Here is a 19,116-nt window from a genome sequence, read left to right on the forward strand (position 1 = left end):
TGTGCACACTATTTTGATTTAGTAATATCGCACACTATTATTAACTCAACTAGATGGCAGCTTTAATACCTGCGCGCAGACGCACATCTAAGCGCATATGCTGGCTCGCATCCAGAGATGGGGCCATTTTATAAGGTGCGTGTATGTGCACATGGTATAAAATAGGCTGAATGCGCGTACATGTCGCACAATTTTATATGAATGCGCACATGTGAGCGCAAATGCCACCTCTACCACGGAAGTAGGGGGGCTAATAGTAGCAAAACAGTCACATACATGCTTATGTGGACTATGTGCGAACAACATGAATTTTAAGAAGCCACAGAGTACACGTGTACATACCCATGCACATGTCAAGAATAAGATGGCGGAAGAGGGGCGGGGCATAGACATTCCGGGGCGGAGCCCATACTTAATGCTCGTAACTTCAAATTTTAAAAAAGCTGATTATAGCGGGCGTTCGTGTGTGTTATCTGCATAACACTACTGCTGGACCTGATGAGGAGCAAGCTTAGAAATCTTGCATTTTAAGGATTTCAGCACAGCATGAAGATTCAGGGTCAAGTGGGGGGGCCTACACGATAAAGAACCAAAGGGGTCTTGAAGACCTCAATAGCAATTGGACAAACAGGTCGGACTTATTGAAAACACAGGTTTTTCCCTCACGCGGGCATGCTTTAAAATCTTCCTGCACACGCGCATAAAATCCGCTGAACCCTTGTGGAAATACTCGTGGGACACTTACTCGAGCTGCCTCGACAGATTACGCATGGCAGGGGGATTTTAAATGATACACACGTTCGTGCGAGCACGATATAAAATTGCAGTATATCTCCGCTTGCGTTTATGGATGCTCACGTGTTCCTGTTAAAATTAGCCAGCAAATTAAAAATAAAAAAAGGAAAATATAACAAAACAAAAAAAAATATGATACAAGGGGAAAAAGGAAACAAAACAAAACAAAATACAAATATTATTGATGCATACCCCTAGTAAATGCTAGCATTAGGCAACAAGATAGCATTTCAATAAACTATACTGAGATTGGGCACCTTGCATGAATGACATGTGGTTGGATTTCTTTATCAGAATATGTTAAAGGGAAGACTATAGGACAGCAAAAGTACGGATATTTCAACTATTATATAATAGAAACAGCTTTAAGGGTACGGAGGAGGTTTTAGACAGGTAGAGTCTTTTTAATAAGACTGCTATGGGTCCAATAAACGAAAGCATACTTTGTATGCTGTATAAAAGAGCTACAATTTTATTTTAGGAAACCAAATGTGTTTAAAGATTCTTGCAGAAATAGTACATAGTAGCAAGTGGTGTTGGGTCAGTGTCATTGTTAAGAAACTGTTCCAGCGTGAAGGGCTGAATTATAGACACATTTTAGTAAAACAGTTGCACTAATTCTCCACTAGATGTCACCAATGTAACTTTTGTATTGTACAGTGAAAATTTATGTGAACATGTACAAATAAGTTAGTTTGTAAAAAATCTTTTGTACTCAGAATCCTGTACATAAAATATATCAGAATATAAAAAGGAATTGGCATGAAAGGTAGAAAGATTTCATACCAAATATATCTCAAACCCGGGGGAGGGGATAGGAATATGAACACTGAATGAATGTGACTTTTTTTATTTTTTTTTTTTTAAAGAAACTCAAGCCCTATCTTAAGTAAACATAGTAATTATAACCCAAGGCAGCTTGTTGAAAGGAAATCATTTTACATAGAAAGCTAGAGGCTGAGTTTCAAGTTTCACAACTAGAATTTGTCTTTTGATTCTTAATAGAAAAAAAAGGAAGGCTACACATTGGGAGTTCTTAAAATGATATAACAATAGGGAATTTGATAAGGAGGACCAAACAACTGTAATACTTTTTTTTAGAATAAAAAAAACATCTGCTCAAGAAGTGTTTAAAGGCCTGAAGTAATAAACATGGATGCTCATCAGCATTTGGAGTTGAATCTAAATTATTTGTTTTTATTCCTCGTGACTGTGGAATACGCACACGCCAGTTCAGAAAATGGATCTTATTCTGGACCATCAGAACCAGGTGACCAAGATGAGCGAGTGCATGCTTTCACGGTGGATTATAATTATGTACAAATTCCCTATGAAATCACACTTTGGATAATCCTTGCCTCCTATGCTAAAATTGGTGAGTAAAAGATCATTCTTCATTTTAAAAAATGTACCGCAATATGAAAAGAGCTACTGCAATCAAGATCTTAAATGCTATAATTTTGATTTTAATGCTCATGAAACAGCTAAAAATGAATTGTTTAATATTATTCAAATGAAACTGGATGCGCCTGAGTTGAATTGGTCAGTACTTTGATTATGTAACAGTTTTATTTATTTGCAGTGAGAAAATCTTTACTGGAAGAAAGTAAATAATGAAAACAGTACACGTATAAAGTAAATTTAACAGCAAAATTAGATCTATGGCACACACAGACCTAATTTTTGAAAGTTATACACTGCAAAAACACTGTGCCAGTAATTTAGGAATCATAGTAGTAGCACTACTCATGGATAGAGCTGAGAGCGATGTGCCAGGGAGATATTTTTTCATCCTCAGAGATGCGCAGGATAGGTTTTAAAGTTTACCTTTGCTTGTTTGAGGCCTAGACTCTTTGCCATGTTTCCTTTTTCCAGCCACCCTTACTACTTGCACCAGCGTTCATTGTGCCAGTTCTCAGAGTTACTGTGGTTTGTGTTGTTGAAGTTGACGTTGTTGAAGATGAAGATGCAATTCCCATTCTTCATGTACATTCACTGGGCATTTGTATATGGAAGAGTTGTATGCCAATTGTTTACCTGAAGTTGCTGATTATATGTGTTGCGCTTCCCGGCTGCACCCGCTCCGCGGCCGGTCCTGCTCACGTCTCCCAGCCATCTACAAGCTCCAGTCTCACCTCCTCTGCCGGTCCTGGCCGTACTCGTTGCTCTCAGGCTCCCCCGGCGTCCCAGGCCTCACAGCGGAGCTCCCGCCGGGGCTCCGCGCCCAGCGTCTCCTCGGCCCCAGCCCTAGGCGCGCTCGCGGCCGACATCATCCTCTAAAGGGACAACCACGGGAAACCCGGCCAAGACGTGCCCCGCTGACATCACTCAGTCCCAGCATAAATAGCGAGGTCCTGTCCCCAGGACCTCGCCTTGGCAATCTGGTCGATCACTCTGTGATAGCAAGTTTGCCTTTCTGCGTTTCCTGTGTCTCCTGTTGCAGTCTCTATGTTTCAGCATCTCCTGAGTCTCCAGTTCCAGCATCTCCAGTTCCAGCATCTCCTGTGTCTCCTGTTCCAGCGTCTCCCGTGTCTCCAGTTCCAGCGTCTCCTGCTCCTTCATCTCTCCATTCCTGGTAGTACCCATCGGACTGATCTCACGGTACTGACCTCTGCTTGTTCTTTACTCCTTGACTGCTGCCTGCCCTGACCTCTGCCTGGAACTCCGACTACTCTTGTCTGCCGCCTGGAACCTGACCTCCTGCTTCACCTCACTATGTCTGTACTGACCTTGCTACTGACCCTGCCTGGCTGACCATTCTGCATATTGACTCTGGCCTTGATTCTAGCTATACACACGGACACTCTATTCTGGCCTCCTGCAACTTCCTGTTCTCCATATCTGAACACCGACCACGCTCCCTTGTTCATGGTGGACACTCCCCTGCACTTCCTCTCTAGGAACCCTGCGAGGCCCACCTAAGACCAGGCGGCCCGGGTAACCAAGGGCTCAACCTGAGGGAACCCCAGGTTGCTATTGGCAAAGCTCCAGCGAGCCTCTGTCTCCTCCTGTGCTCTGCCTCCTGGTGGCAGGCGCTCTCTCCGGGTCCAACCGGAGGGCCTATCCAATCCTGCACCAGGCCAAGGGTCCACTCCCAATGAACAAAATGTCATTTTTTTGATTGGACACACATTTTCAATTAAACATAAGGAGGCAACGTGGTTGCAGCCATTTTTCATTTCAAATAGGAGATGTTTTTCATCACTTCAGAATGTTTGATGTATAAGAACAAACACAGTTTGATGAGATATTTTTAAGTTTAACTATTTCAAAGGTATTCATGGCTTGAGATTTGGCATCTGAAGTTCTTCCTCCAAAATATATAATGTTCTGGACTTTGAATTTCCAATTCTAGATGCTTTCTCCTGTGCTTTACACTTATTTTCAAAGTAAAAGTACATGCCTTCAATACCTTTGAAAATTGTTCTAGAAAAACTTCCCACACACATATTTAGACCTGTTAATTTGTGAGGGTCACTTTTCAAAGAAAGCTTATGTGCATATCTGTTACATTTGGCAGTTTGCGGGATGTCCCCCACAGCTCACCACACTCACCTTCGATGCCACGAAAAGGCTGGGACTCCTCTCTCCGGTGAGACTCCATCGGACCTCACAGATGCAGCATGGAGCCACTGGGACTGCTTCCTTGGGCCTGCCCTCTAGGCATATTGTTAGGCTCTCTGGCAGTGGGTCCGCGCAGCTGGGTCTGCTCACCATAGGGGGCCAAGGATGCTCGCCTACCCCGTCCTTCGCCGGCCCCGGCACCCAAGGACTCAACCTGTGGGGAATGAGGCCTGGTACATGTGAAGGTCTGGTTGGGTCTCCACCACCTGTATCCGCGTCCCAATGATGAGGACCTATAGGAGCTCCTCTTTTATTAAGTTCACTTAGAGAATAGCCAGTGCCATTAGCAATGGTTACATGGAATAGACTTAGTTTTTGGGTACTTGCCAGGTTCCTATGACCTGGATTGGCCACTGTTGGAAACAGGATGCTGGGCTTGATGGACCCTTGGTCTGACCCAGTATGGCATTTTCTTATGTTCTTATGTTCTTATAGGTGGCACCAACCTCGGGGTCCACCACTCCACACAACAGATATTCATCATCGCTGAATTTAAAGGTGCAATGGTGGGAAAAGGCCACAGCAGATAACATCACCACCGCTGCCTTATAAAAGGGCCCCTGAGACACGCCTAGTTCTGCTCAGCAAAGGGTCTCCGTCATTCCTTGCAATGCTTGTATTGCCAGGGTTCCTATGCCACATCTTGTCTTTCAGTCCAGCCTTGTCCAGCCTTGCCTTGCCTGATCTTCCAACCCAGCCTCGTCTAGCTTTGCCTCTCCTCGCCTTCCAGCCTAGCCTGTCCAGCCTGCCTTCCTTGTTCTCATCATCAGTGTTTCTTGAGTGTCCACGTCTTCCCTCGGATTGCTGCTTCAGATCTTAATCTCCTGCCTGTACCTGACCTCTAGCCTGGACTGCCTACTCTTGCTCTCTGCCTGCCCCAACCTTGGCTCATCTGCCTTCCATAAGCCTGCTGTCTATTTTGTCTCTGGACTCTAGCTACCACCTCTGCCCTAGGGCCTGTCGCCAAGGGCAGGACACCCGGGTTCTGGTGTATGGTATCAAGGCAGAGTGGCAGAAAGTTGATAGGGGAAAGACAGGCTGGCACAGTGGAGGTAGTCAGGTCCCTATGGTGTTGATAGGAGCTTAACCTCAGCTACCACTTCCAGTTCCTCTTACTGTTCCTTCTCCAGCTGCACAATTCAGTGTCCACACCATTCGCCAGGTGTGGAATCAAGTCAAAGAACGCCTTACCCAGGCCGCTGAGCACTCCAAGTGAACTTCTGATGCTCAGAGATGTCCCTCTCCACTCTTCCGTCCTGGTCAGGAGGTGTGGTTAAGAACCTGACACATAAGGTTCAGTCTCCCTTCTCATCGCCTGGCTCCCAAGTACATCGGCCTGTTTCCAGTGCTTCAAAGAGTGGGAGCAGTGTCTTATCAACTTCAGCTACCTTGTGCCATGGGCATCCACAACACATTCCATGTTTCTCTCTGTTGAAGCCTTTGGTCCTCTCTCTTGGCCCACTCGTAGAGATCCTTCACCTCCGCGGATCTCTACCGAACCTCACTCCAGGTAAGAGAGTTCCTCAGTGTCTGTCGGCGTCGAGGCAGATGGGAATACCTCTTAGCCTGGGAGGGTTATGGGGCTGAGGAGAACTCATGGGAACTATCCCACAATATTCTTGATAAAGAGCTCCTCAAGACTTTCCATAGGACCTATCCTGAAAAGCCACGGCCGCGTAGAGGGAGGCCTTGAAGGGGGGGGTACTGTTGCACGCCCCATCCGTGCCCGGCCCACACACGGGCCTGCTCACCTTGCTAGCTCCTCTGCAAGTCATGGGTTGGCCTCCCCAGCAGCAGCTGTGAGCTCCTCCAGGCCTCGGCGTCCCGCGGCAGTGGTCACCGGGTCTTCTACTGCGCACCAGGCCTCATGCCAAAATTTGGCGTCCCCAGTGGCATTGGCCACGCCCCTATGTGCACTCTTGCGGACCAGCCATCCTCTTGTAGGGTTCAGGGGTGGGTTCTAGCTCCACGGTGCACCCTGATTGAAAGTATGATATAAGGAAGTCCCTGCCTGCACTTCCTTGCCTTGGCAATCAGGTCGGCACTGAAAGTGTACTAGTTTGCTTCTGCGTTCACAGTCTTGTTTCAGCCTTGTTCCAGCATCCTACTGTTCCAGCCTTGTCCAGCATCCTTCTGTTCCAGTGTCCTTCTGTCCAGCGCCTGTCTGTCCTGTCTCCCCAGGTAGTACCCTCGGTTTGTCTCTCTGGTACTGACCTCGGCCTGCTCCTTAACCATGTTCGCTGCCTGGATCCTGACTTTTGCCTGCCTTGTGATCTCATCTGGCCTCTGGAACCTGACCCCTGCTTCGTTGACTACTCCTCGGACTGATCCTCGGATTCTGACCCCGGCTGCCATTGACCACGTCTCCTGATTCTGGCTCTGTCCCTTGCCTTGTCATCACCTATGCTGTTCTGGCCTTCCTTGCTCCTCCAGATCTACAGCCTAGTGTCCGACCACGCTCCCTTGCTGTTCATGGGCACACCTCCCTACTACCTCTCTGGGAGACCCTGCGAGGCCCACCTAAGTTCAAGCAGCTCGGGTCCCTCTGGGCTCCACCCGGGGGGACTGCGGGCTTCCAGTAGTGAAGCTCATCCTAGCCTCTGTCTCCTCCTGTGCTCTGCCCCCCTGGGGGCAGGTGCTTCCTGGTCCCTACCAGGGAGCCATTCTCCACTGCTTCAGGACAAGGGCCACTTCCAAGCGCAACACCCTGGCTCAGCACATCACATGTTTTAATGGATGTGGAATCAAAAGAAAATAAAGGGAGATGGTGAATAATTGGTATGTGATTAAAATACATTTTCACTCAGATTATTATATTGCTTTTGGCTTATGCTCTTATGTACAGGGTGGGCAATTTTCAGATAGAGCTGTTCAGATAGAATTCAGCTGTTTGTTTTAAAAATGTTGGGTGATTTTATTTTGCATTTTGAGGAGAGTTTTTCAAATGGGACTCAGGATTTGGTATTATTATTGTCAGCTCTATCCTGTGTGCAATTTATTACAGGGAAAACAGATAAGGTTGGGCGTATGCTAAACTTGTTACTGTGTAGATTACAGATGTCACAAAGAAAAACAAATATTACATAAATGGAGGTGGCATGGACAGATCATTATCAATTTCATTTCACCTTGACTGAATCCTGGAAATCAATGCAGAATACTCCGTAAGGGAAAGATGCAAAATACTTATAAGGGAAAAATGCAGTGTCCATTAGTGCACGCTGAACAATTCAAATATTGTTGGTTGGTTACCAGAAACTGAGGCAGTAGATTGGGATAATGCTTCCCTATGTGAATTGACAGAAAAATGGCAATTGACTCTTTCTAGATTGCATAAGCAACCAGCTCCTGCATGTATAGTTAAAGTTAGGAATAAAGAGGATGGAGCTCCATGGTTCTCAATAAAAGTTGTGTATCAAAGGAGGATATTGAGGAAAAATGAGAGACATTGGAGGAAAAGGGAAAATGAAGATTCCTTTGGAGCATTTAATACAGCTTTATGGGAAGATCGTTCTTGTTGCAGAATAGAAAAATATACTTATTTTCCAACCATTTAGAAAACTTGCTTAATAAGCCATTAGAATTGTTTCAAATAGTAAAGGGGTTGATAACTAGTCTGGCAATTTCTGATGCGTCATTACTGAATTGTGAGGATCTGGCAAATTAGTTTGAGATTAAGATGGAAAACTTCCAGAAGCAAATTAGCTATATGCCAGGGATACAGGAGGCAAATCGGGATAACAATAGGAAACAAGAAAGTTGGACAGAGTTTTCCCTGATGTCCTTAAAGGAGTTCAGTTCAATAGCTTGTACTTTCTCAGTTTGTAATCTACTTTCTCAGTACTGAACTCTTGCCCATTTGCATTGCTAAAAAATCTTGGTGGTGCAGCATGGGAAATGTAAAAAGGTTGATTAATAAGTCCCTTAAAGAGGGTAAGGTGCCAGAGACCAATGGAAGTATGCAACAGTGAAACCAATATTGAAGGATATAAAGCTTCCAACAACAGATTTAACAAATTACTACCCAGTTTCAAATGTATTGACAGTTGGTAAAATACACGAGATGGTGGTATTAATTCAGCTGGAGGAGATTTTAGATGATCATTCCGTTCTAGATAAAAACCAATATGGTTTTCAGAAAGATCGTAACATGGAGCTCTTGCTGTTATCATTATGTTTTGTAATCTAGATTATGGGCACTCAGGTATTTTGGTCCAGCTAGATCTATTGGCCACGTTCAATACGATGCATTATGAGGTAGGGGTGTGAATCGTGTGATCGATCGTCTTAACGATCGGTTTTGGCTGGGGGGGGAGGGAAATCTGATCGTCGTGTTTTGTTTTGTTTTTTTTAAATCGTTAAAAATCGTAAATCGGGGGAGGGCGGGAAAACCGGCACACCAAAACAACCCTAAAACCCATCCCGACCCTTTAAAACAAATCCCCCACCCTCCTGAACCCCCCCAAAATGTTTTAAATTACCTGGGGTCCAGTGGGGGGGTCCCAGCGCGATCTCCCACTCTCTGGCCAAGGCTGCGTTAAGAGAAATGGCACCGGTGGCCCTTTGCCCTTATCATGTGACAGGGCAAAGGTAGCGGCGGCACCATTTGGTTCCTGGCTCCCGATGTCACGCGTGCAGGAGATTGCTCCCGGACCCCCACTGGACCCCCAGGGACTTTTGGCCAGCTTGGGGGGGGGGGCCTCCTGACCCCCACAAGACTTGCCAAAAGTCCAGCGGGGATCCGGGAGCGACCTCCTGCATGCGGGCCGTATTGCCAATATTCAAAATGGCGCCGGCGCTACCTTTGCCCTCACTATGTCATACGGGCGACGGTCGCCCGTATGACATAGTGAGGGCAAAGGTAGCACCGGCGCCAAATCATCTAAATTTGTTATTCTCCGCGTGCAGGAGGTCGCTCCTGGACCCCCGCTGGACTTTTGGCAAGTCTTGTGGGGGTCAGGAGGCCCCCCCAAGCTGGCCAAAAGTCCCTGGGGGTCCAGTGGGGGTCCGGGAGCAATCTCCTGCACGCGTGACATCGGGAGCCAGGAACCAAAATGGCGCCGGCGCTACCTTTGCCCTGTCACATGATAAGGGCAAAGGGCCACCGGCGCCATTTCTCTTAACGCAGCCATGGCCAGAGATCAGGAGATCGTGCCGGGACCTCCCCACTGGACCCCAGTGTGCCAGTTTTCCTGCGCCCTATTTAACGATACAATACAAATGCCCCTGATGATAAATCGTGGGCATTTGTATTGTATCGTGCACTCTAACGATTTTGGACGATTTTAAAATTATCTGACGATAATTTTAATCATTCAAAAACGATTCACATCCCTATTGTGAGGTATTATTAGAGTGGATGCTGTGGGTGGGAATAACAGGGCCAGAACTAGAATGGTTTTGATCATTTCTACAGGGCTAGAAACAGTGAGTACAAAATGGTGATCAATGCTCTACTTGGCATACCCCAGAGTGGGAGGTACCGTAGAGCTGAGCACTGTCACCGGTGTTCTTTAATCATACTTAGCCCCATTAGGGAAGTTACCTGATAAATTGAAAGTCTGCTATTATATGTATGCTGACAATGTTAAGCTTTTCCTATCCAGTGTTATGCAGGAAAAAGTACCAGAGAAAAGCCTTCATAAAGTATTTTCATTGATAAAAGCCTGGCTAACAGAAAATTACCTATTTCCGAATATCAAAAAAACTAAGATCCTTTGGGTAGGAAAAGAGCCACCTGAGAATTATGAGAGTCAACAGGTATGCTTGGAGGGAATTTTGGTTCCTATCCTTTTGCAAACCCAAAGTTTAGGGTTCATTTAAACTCTCAGTTGACAATGAAGCACCAGATTGGCCAGGTGGCCAAAGTAGCTTTTATAAACTTAAGTTAGTTAGGCCACTGAAAAAGTTTTTGCCACAAAATATATTCCGTACAGTCCCTGGTGCTAAGTCATGTCAATTACTACAGCTCATTATATGTGGGCTTACCAGATAAGCATTTGCATGTGTTACAACTTGTGCAACATGTTATTGGCCTGGTGCTGTATGAATTGTAGGGATGTGAATCGTGTCCTCGATCGTCTTAACGATCGATTTCGGCTGGGAGGGGGAGGGAATCGTATTGTTGCCGTTTGGGGGGGTAAAATATCGTGAAAAATCGTTAAAAATCGAAAAATCGAAAAATCGAAAAACCGGCACATTAAAACCCCCTAAAACCCACCCCCGACCCTTTAAATTAAATCCCCCACCAAATAACTTAAATAACCTGCGGGTCCAGCGGCGGTCCGGAACGGCAGCGGTCCGGAACGGGCTCCTGCTCTGAATCTTGTCGTCTTCAGCCGGCGCCATTTTCCAAAATGGCGCCGAAAAATGGCGGCGGCCATAGACGAAAAAGATTGGACGGCAGGAGGTCCTTCTGGACCCCCGCTGGACTTTTGGCAAGTCTCGTGGGGGTCAGGAGGCCCCCCACAAGCTGGCCAAAAGTTCCTGGAGGTCCAGCGGGGGTCAGGGAGCGATTTCCCGCCGCGAATCGTTTTCGTACGGAAAATGGCGCCGGCAGGAGATCGACTGCAGGAGGTCGTTCAGCGAGGCGCCGGAACCCTCGCTGAACGATCTCCTGCCGGCGCCATTTTCCGTACGAAAACGATTCACGGCGGGAAATCGCTCCCTGACCACCGCTGGACCTCCAGGAACTTTTGGCCAGCTTGTGGGGGGCCTCCTGACCCCCACGAGACTTGCCAAAAGTCCAGCGGGGGTCCGGAAGGACCTCCTGCCGTCCAATCTTTTTCGTCTATGGCCGCCGCCATTTTCGGCGCCATTTTGGAAAATGGCGCCGGCTGAAGACGACAAGATTCAGAGCAGGAGCCCGTTCCGGACCGCTGCCGTTCCGGACCGCCGCTGGACCCGCAGGTTATTTAAGTTATTTGGGGGGGGGTTCGGGAGGGTGGGGGATTTAATTTAAAGGGTCGGGGGTGGGTTTTAGGGGGTTTTAGTGTGCCGGCTCACGATTCTAACGATTTATAACGATAAATCGTTAGAATCTGTATTGTATTGTGTTCCATAACGGTTTAAGACGATATTAAAATTATCGGACGATAATTTTAATCGTCCTAAAACGATTCACATCCCTAATGAATTGTCCCGATATGAACACACATCACCGGAATTAAAAAGTCTCCATTGGCTCCCAGTAAAATGGAGGTCAAAATTTAGGCTGTTATCGATTATTTATAATTTTCTGAATAGTGAAAGACATGTCCTTTGTGAAATGTTATTACTTGGTTCATGGTCACAAAAGCTCTTCTTTTAGAAGGGACATGTTTATTACAAACTCCTGCAGCCCTTGATTATTGATTGGAACAAACTTGGGCTAGACCATTTCCCAGTGTGGCAGTAATGGCATGGAATAAGATGACGGTCAAGATACGGAAGGATTGAGAAGTAAAGCAATTTAGATAGCAGATTAAGATGCTGTTTTTTAAAGAAGTCGATGGGTGAAGAGCAATTTTATGAATATAGTTATTATGGATTTTTGTAATGTTTTATTGGTATGTTGTTTTTTATATGGTGTATGAATATTATTTATTGTAAACCACACTCAATCTGGATTTTGAGAAGATGCAAAGTATAAAAATGTTTAATAAATAATAACAAATAAATAATAGATGGTTTATCCAGGCAAATGCTTTTTACATACGGAAATTGCTTTCAAAATTACCTAGGTTTAAAGTGTTGCGCTGGAGGTGGACCCTTGGCCTGGTGCAGGATTGGTACGGCCCTCTGGTCGGACCCAGAGAGCACCTGCCACCAGGAGGCGGAGCACAGGAGGAGACAGAGGCTAACTGGAGCTTCGCCAATAGCAACCCGGGGTTTTCGCAGGTTGAGCCCTTGGGTACCCGGGCCGCCTGGTCTTAGGTGGGCCTCGCAGGGTCTCCTAGAGAGGAAGTACAGGGGAGTGCCCACCATGAACAAGGGTGTGCGGTCAATGACCGAGCAAGCAGGTTCAGGAATCACAGGAAGCCAGAAGAGAGTGTCCGAGTGGATAGCGAGGATCAAGGCCAGAGTATCAGTCCAGAATAGTCAGCCGAAGCAGGGGTCAGTACCAGTAGTCAGTCTAGGCATAGTCAGGTCAGGCAGAGGTCAAGTTCCAGGCAGCGGTCAGATGAGGTCAGAGGACAGGCAGAGGTCAGTTCCAGACAGCGATCAGACGTGGTCAGTGGACAGGCAGAGGTTGGTTCCAGGTAGCGGTCAGACAAGGTCATTGGACAGGCAGAGGTCGGTTCCAGGCAGCGGTCAGACGTGGTCAAGAGCAAGCAAAGGTCAGTACCGTGAGATCAGTCCGAAGGGTACTACCAAGAGAGACGCTGGAACAGGAGATGCTGAAACATCTAGGAACACCAAGGTGTTTGACCCAATTGCTAAGGCGAGGAACAGGAAGCAGGGCCTCGCCTTAAGTATCCGGCCTACGTGAGGTGCTCCTGAGGGTTTTCCCGCCTAGGGGCGGGACAGAGGAAGCTGACGACGCAGAGCCCCAACGGGAGCTCCGCTGTGAGTCCTACACGGGGGACTGCGAGCGGGGAAGCTGGGGACACCGCAAACTGGCTGTGGAGGAGGAGAGCCCGGAGCCCGGAGCCCGAAGCTCGTGGACGGGAGAGCGAGGTGAGCAGGGCTGGCCGCCGAGCGGATGCGGCCAATATGCGCAACATATAGTATTAGCCCTATTTCTGTAAGGTTCACATTTTATTCAGTATATCAAACTCTGATATTTATAGGCTCCTAATTTTAAAGTATTAATTGTAATACTTGTTTGAACTAACATCCAAATGAAATAATAACCACTCCCTTGAATAGAATGCTTAACAAATGTTGTATCTGGAAGATCAAAGAGCATACATTTTAAGTCATCTTGGATCTTACTCAAGTATGGGAAATTTCAAGTATAATATTTTGACATCAGCAGAGGAAGCATACACAATATTTTAAAATAAATATGCAATGAAAATAGGAATAAGCAATTCAGTCGGTTTCCATGTAATCAGATGCCTCCAAACCACGAATGGAGGTATCAGTGTAATCTAGGTTATTTAAGTTTCAGTCATTTCTAGTTTAATATGGTTTGCCAAAATGTTTTTGGCCTCAGGCCTGGCTCTTATTATTAAATTTCACATTACTTGCAAATATGAACAAAGGTGACTCACAAGTTAAATTTTTACATCACCTAATGTTTCATTGCCCTAACTTAGCCAATGCTATTGGCAGATAAAGAGCATTTGGCCCACCCAGTCTGTCTGGTTGCCCCTGTATCTCTGGGCTGTCAGTTACACAAGCTTGACTGCCTTCCTTGTTCTAGTTGTGGCCATCTCTCCACCCACTGTGAGAAGGTGGGTGGAGTGATGGGCACACACTAAATATTCCATATGTTTGGCAACCTTTCTCCCTAGGTGAGAAAGGTTGCCAAATAATCCTGCAACCCATGCTAGGAAAATTGTCCCTTCCCCTCCAGTCTCAATTAGGAATGTCACAAAGTTTTGATGCTATTTCCTAGAAGCTTGATGCAACTGTTATATTACTAAGTGCAAAGTAGCTTACACTGCTCCCATTTTGACTCTCTAATTTTTCATGTGTTTGAGCATATAAATTTCCATATCTAGCCCATCACCTAGAAACACCGCAATCATATTTATTTTACTTACTGCTCTCCCACCTGCTTTTACCACTGTCCTTTGTATCTGTTCTAAGTATACTTAGATTCTGCCATGGTTTTATCTCTGCTTCTAGCCTATCAATGTCTTTATGATGGTAGGGACTCCAGAACTCAGCTATGGTGGGACGAGAGCTCTGCGCAGATAGAGACATCCAAGAAACATGGACCAGTTATCCTGCTTAAGCAAAGAGGAAGCAAATAATACTGGCTGTTGGAAATTATAATCCAAGGAAGTTATAGCACAAAGAAGGGGAAGGCGATATTGCTTTAAAGTGAGAATTATGGAGATTTTAGTCCCAGGGAAGCTTGGCTGGAATGGCATGCTGAAGGTAATCATGATGTGATAAAATAAAATGAAGCCCCTAAGATGGCGAGGAAGGGAGATTAGAGGAGCCCAGGAGTCCGCCACACAAGCAGAAGGCTAGGCAGGGACCATCAGACAATTAAAATGTCACCTGAAGTAGAGGCCACTAGAGTAAGGCTATGGTATGTTAGGTATTTCCATTTCAGCTGGAGAACTAGAACTAAGGGTCAACATCAATATCAATCGGAGGTGGTAAAATTAACACCACTACCAAATCAAAATCCTTGCTTTAACATGTCTGGTATTATCAAACAATGAGAAAAATTCGAAGATTAAAAATTAATTTAATGAGAGGTCACGTAATGTGGTAGCTGGGAAGTAGCATCACTTCCTAGTTCCAGGTCCGCCTTGCCCATCGCATGAAATTTGACCACATTAAGCCCCCATCTCCAGAATTGGACACCATCGACGGGTAGAGCATATGTCCATGGTCCGGGCTCGGAGCAGAACAACACTGCCAACGCTGAGTAAGAGCGGAAAGAGGGACAAAGAAATGCTGCGGGTCCCGGAATCCAAGATGGCGACCGCATCTGAAAGTGAGTCCCCTCTTTCCCCCCCGATGCCGCTTACCATTACCGACATAAAAGATGCCATCCGTGAGGCACTGGACGAGAAATAGGCTGTAATTAATACACAGCTGGGGGAGATCAGGGACTCCCTTGCCACTTTGCCTCCGCAGTTGGAAATGGTGGAGATGAGGGTATCCGCTCTCAAGGATGCCACGAACATTAACACTCCAAAGATGGCCGCCCATGATTTAGCCCGTGATTTAGCCCTGCAGGCCCTCGTCGAGACAATTTGCGATTCCTGGGTTTTCACGAGCATTTAGAGGCGCGCTCCCTATGCTCCTTGCTTGAGTCCTGGCTCCCAGAAGTCATAGGTTTACCACATCTGCAGGGTAAGCTGGTGGTGGAGCATGCACACCGACTGGGGGGGGGGGCAAAACCCGAATTCGAAGCGCCCTTGGCTTGTTATAGCCAAAATCCTCAATTCAGCACATAAAGCAGAGATCTGGAGAGCCTCACGTTCTCGGTCGGAGCTTCTTTATCAGAATCACCATATCCGGATATTCCAGGATTTCTCCTCCTCGGTATCAGAGGCAAGACGGGGCTTCTCCCTTATTTGTTCGACCCTGCACAATCACGGCATTAAATTTGCACTGATGTTCCCGGCACGCCTACGAATCTGGCACGCTGACAAAATTCATAACTTTGACTCAGTGGATCTGGCAAGGGGATTTATGGACTCCATTACTCCTTGAGGCGGGATGCTTTCCCTTGTTTAACACGTTGGTGGACCGGGTGCCCTCGGCTTGCAAGGAGATCGGCGGGTTTTTTTCTCTTCCCCAAAGCACTAGACCTACAAAGGACTGGGTTTTTTTTTCCTTTATCGATGGTCCCAGGACAGCCGGGGCATCTTTCTAAGCACGCTGGTACGGGATTACCTTGACTGGACTCGCTCTCTCCATACCCAAGCCTTTCTATCACAGAGGCTCTGGAACTGGGAAGCTGGGTTTCTTCCCCACTTGTTAAGACGCCTGAGAATTGCTGTAAAACCTCGGGACCTTGGACATAGGTTGGACTACAACATGGAACACTGCTGAGACAACTTCTCTACTGCTTCTCATTCACTGTTTGTGGCTCTCCTGGACATATATCCTGGACAGAAGCCCTTCTAGCATCATTATCTGACACCATCCTCCTCAATCTTGAAAGAAAACAATCATACCTCCTCGCGCTTCTCGACCTATCCGCCGCTTTTGAAACAGTCAATCATGCCATCCTTCTCGAGCGGCTATCAGATATAGGAATCCAAGGAGAAGCTCACAGCTGGTTTCAATCGTTCCTGGAGAATAGATTCTATAAAGTCAAGATCAATAACGAAGAATCTTCTCCTATAAAATCTAACCGAGGAGTACCTCAAGGATCATCGCTCTCCCCTACTCTTTTTAACATTTACCTGCTTCCACTCTGCCACCTACTCTCCAGCCTCAAGCTAAAGCATTATATTTTCACAGATGACATTCAGATACTTCTTCCCATCACAGAAACACTGCAAAAAACCTGGGCACATTGGATCAATTTCTTACAATCCATCAATTCCCTGTTATCCAGCTTGAACCTCATACTCAACGCAAATAAAACAGAAATCCTCATCATCTCGACTGACGAAAACAACACTCTCATCAACTCCCAAAGCGCAACACAATTCACAAATTCATCCATTAACCACTCCCCTACCGTCAGAGACTTAGGGGTGCGTCTCGACAATCAATTCAACCTCAAGTCCTTCATTCACAACACAACTAAAGAATGTTATTTTAAACTTCAAGTGCTCAAAAATCTGAAACCACTCCTTCACTTCAGCGACTTCCGTCTAGTAGTTCAATCTTTAATTCTGTCTAAGTTAGACTACTGCAACTCTCTACTGTTAGGTCTTCCGATCTTATCTACAAAACCCCTACAGATGGTGCAGAACGCTGCGGCGAGGCTACTCACCAACACTAACAAAAGAGCCCACATTACACCTATTCTCCACAGCCTCCACTGGCTTCCTATAAAAGCCAGAATCAACTTCAAGACATTATCAATGATTCACAAGGATATTATGGGCATCGCTCACCTAAATCTTAACTCACAACTCCGCCTTCACACATCACAAAGACCTATTAGATATAATTACAAAGGTTCATTATATGCTCCCCCGATCAAAACTTCACTATCTAAATGAGCACTTTCCACTGCCGGGCCCACCCTTTGGAATTCATTACCGCCGGATCTTCGACAAGAAACATGTCATCCAACTTTCAAGAAAAACCTAAAAACGTGGCTCTTTCGGCAAGCCTTTCCGGAATCGCAGGAACACTCTGACACCGGTCAAAGAACAAAATAGCCCAATACAAGTTCCATGACCGCACATATCTCCTCAGGGCCCGAATACGCCTATATGGACAGTCCACTTGCCTTGAAAGACCCTTTGTTGATACATTAGTCCATTAGCTCATGCACCTCTCTTGTTTATGCCCCCCATGTATTCACTGTTACCTGTTTATCCCAACTTAACTCGCCATTTATTTTTAGCTATTTTTATATCTTTATTTCCCTTTAATTGAAGAGTTCTTGTTATCTACTGTATACTTATATTGTTATATTTTCACTTTATTTTTATACTTATTTTTGACGTTCTTATGTTCAGAAACACTGTTTAATGTAACGCCATATCCGCGACAGTTTTGTTCTATGGAAACCGACCTGATTTGATATTTGTATCGAGAATGTCGGTATATAAAAATCCTAAATAAATAAATAAATAAATATACCTGTGGTTGATGGCTTTGAGACGGCCCCTAGAGAATTCATTGGAACTGTGCTGCCCGGTGCCAACAACACACTGTGAACCACTGGCTAGTGGTGGACATTCAGTTTAAACAGTATAGTCATTTAAGGCCGTGCAGACTGGAGGAGGGAATCTGTTACTGTGCGCTCCCTGTTGATGGAGACAGATACTGTATCTTCCCTAATGAGTAAAGGTTATGTTGTTATTCACGCGCGCTGAAGGTGGGAAGAGCGGTGGGTCACGGGCATATCTAAAACGAGATCTCTACACTTCCTTTGTGGAAGTCATGAGGAGATGGGAGTTGTGGGAATTGTGGGGACCTGTACTAGGTGATGGGGGGAGCTGGGGGACAGGATGTAGGGAGGGGGGAGCAGGAGGTGGGCGGAGTGCAGGGGAAGATGGAGGAGGGGGGGCGGGGAGGGCAGGGGAGAGAGGAGGTGGTCTCATAAAGACAATAGGTGATTGTATATACCAGGTTGTTTCTCTGTCCAATGCTATGGTACCTTGAAAAGATGGAAATGTTAGGGGGGGCCTCAGCTGGGAGGGCTCTCACCTGCACCTTTTTTTGAAAATTAAGCACTTACTATCCTTTCCCTTGATGTATTCTGAGTAATCACACGAGGTTTGTATCTTGGAATGTTTGTGGGATACACTCTCCCATCAAGTGCTCTAAAATACTTTCTTTGCTGAAGAAAAAAGTGGCTCTAGTGGCCTATTTGCAGGAGACTTATCTCTCAGTAGCGGAACATGCCAAATTACGACATGACTGGGTGGGGGAGGTGCGATGTGCCTCTGCTTCCTCGAAATCAGCGGGAGTGACAATCCCAATACATAAGAAACTTCCCATCAAAATCAATAATGAAATTGTGGACCTGCAGGGTAGATATCTCATCCTGGTTACTGATCTATACAGTCAAACTGTTGTATTATGTAATATTAATGCCCCTAATACATATAGCCCTAGTTTTTTCAGGGAAATTTACTCTCATTTAATCCCTTATCTCAATGGCACCCTGATATTAGGGGGCAATTTTAATACCATTCAGGATGCCACTCTGGATGCCTCTATGTTGCGTGGGAGGGAACGGGGCCTGGGATGGGGCCCTCATCTTTTGGAAACGACACTTCACTTGTCCGAACTATGGTGCCTATTATATCCCATGGACCATGATTTTACTCACATTTCTCGTGCCCACGCCACCTTTTCAAGGTTAGACTATTTGTTTGTTAGTAGTCATGCATTCCCCTGCATCCAGGATGCGGGAATTGATAATATTATCAGATACGATCACGC

General features: G+C 46.0%; 1 protein-coding gene across 1 annotated transcript in view; it reads left to right on the forward strand.

The window, feature by feature from the left end:
• The first annotated feature begins 1,752 nt into the window (after positions 1-1,752).
• Positions 1,753-19,116, forward strand: part of SLC9A4 (solute carrier family 9 member A4) — a 117,741-nt gene continuing 100,377 nt past the window's right edge. The window contains 1 exon segment of the mRNA XM_029604833.1: positions 1,753-2,170. Within this exon segment, the coding sequence (XP_029460693.1) occupies positions 1,948-2,170 (223 nt within the window). The 5' untranslated portion in view covers positions 1,753-1,947.

This window comes from Rhinatrema bivittatum, chromosome 5 (genome assembly GCF_901001135.1).
Source record: "Rhinatrema bivittatum chromosome 5, aRhiBiv1.1, whole genome shotgun sequence".
NCBI lineage: Eukaryota > Metazoa > Chordata > Amphibia > Gymnophiona > Rhinatrematidae > Rhinatrema > Rhinatrema bivittatum.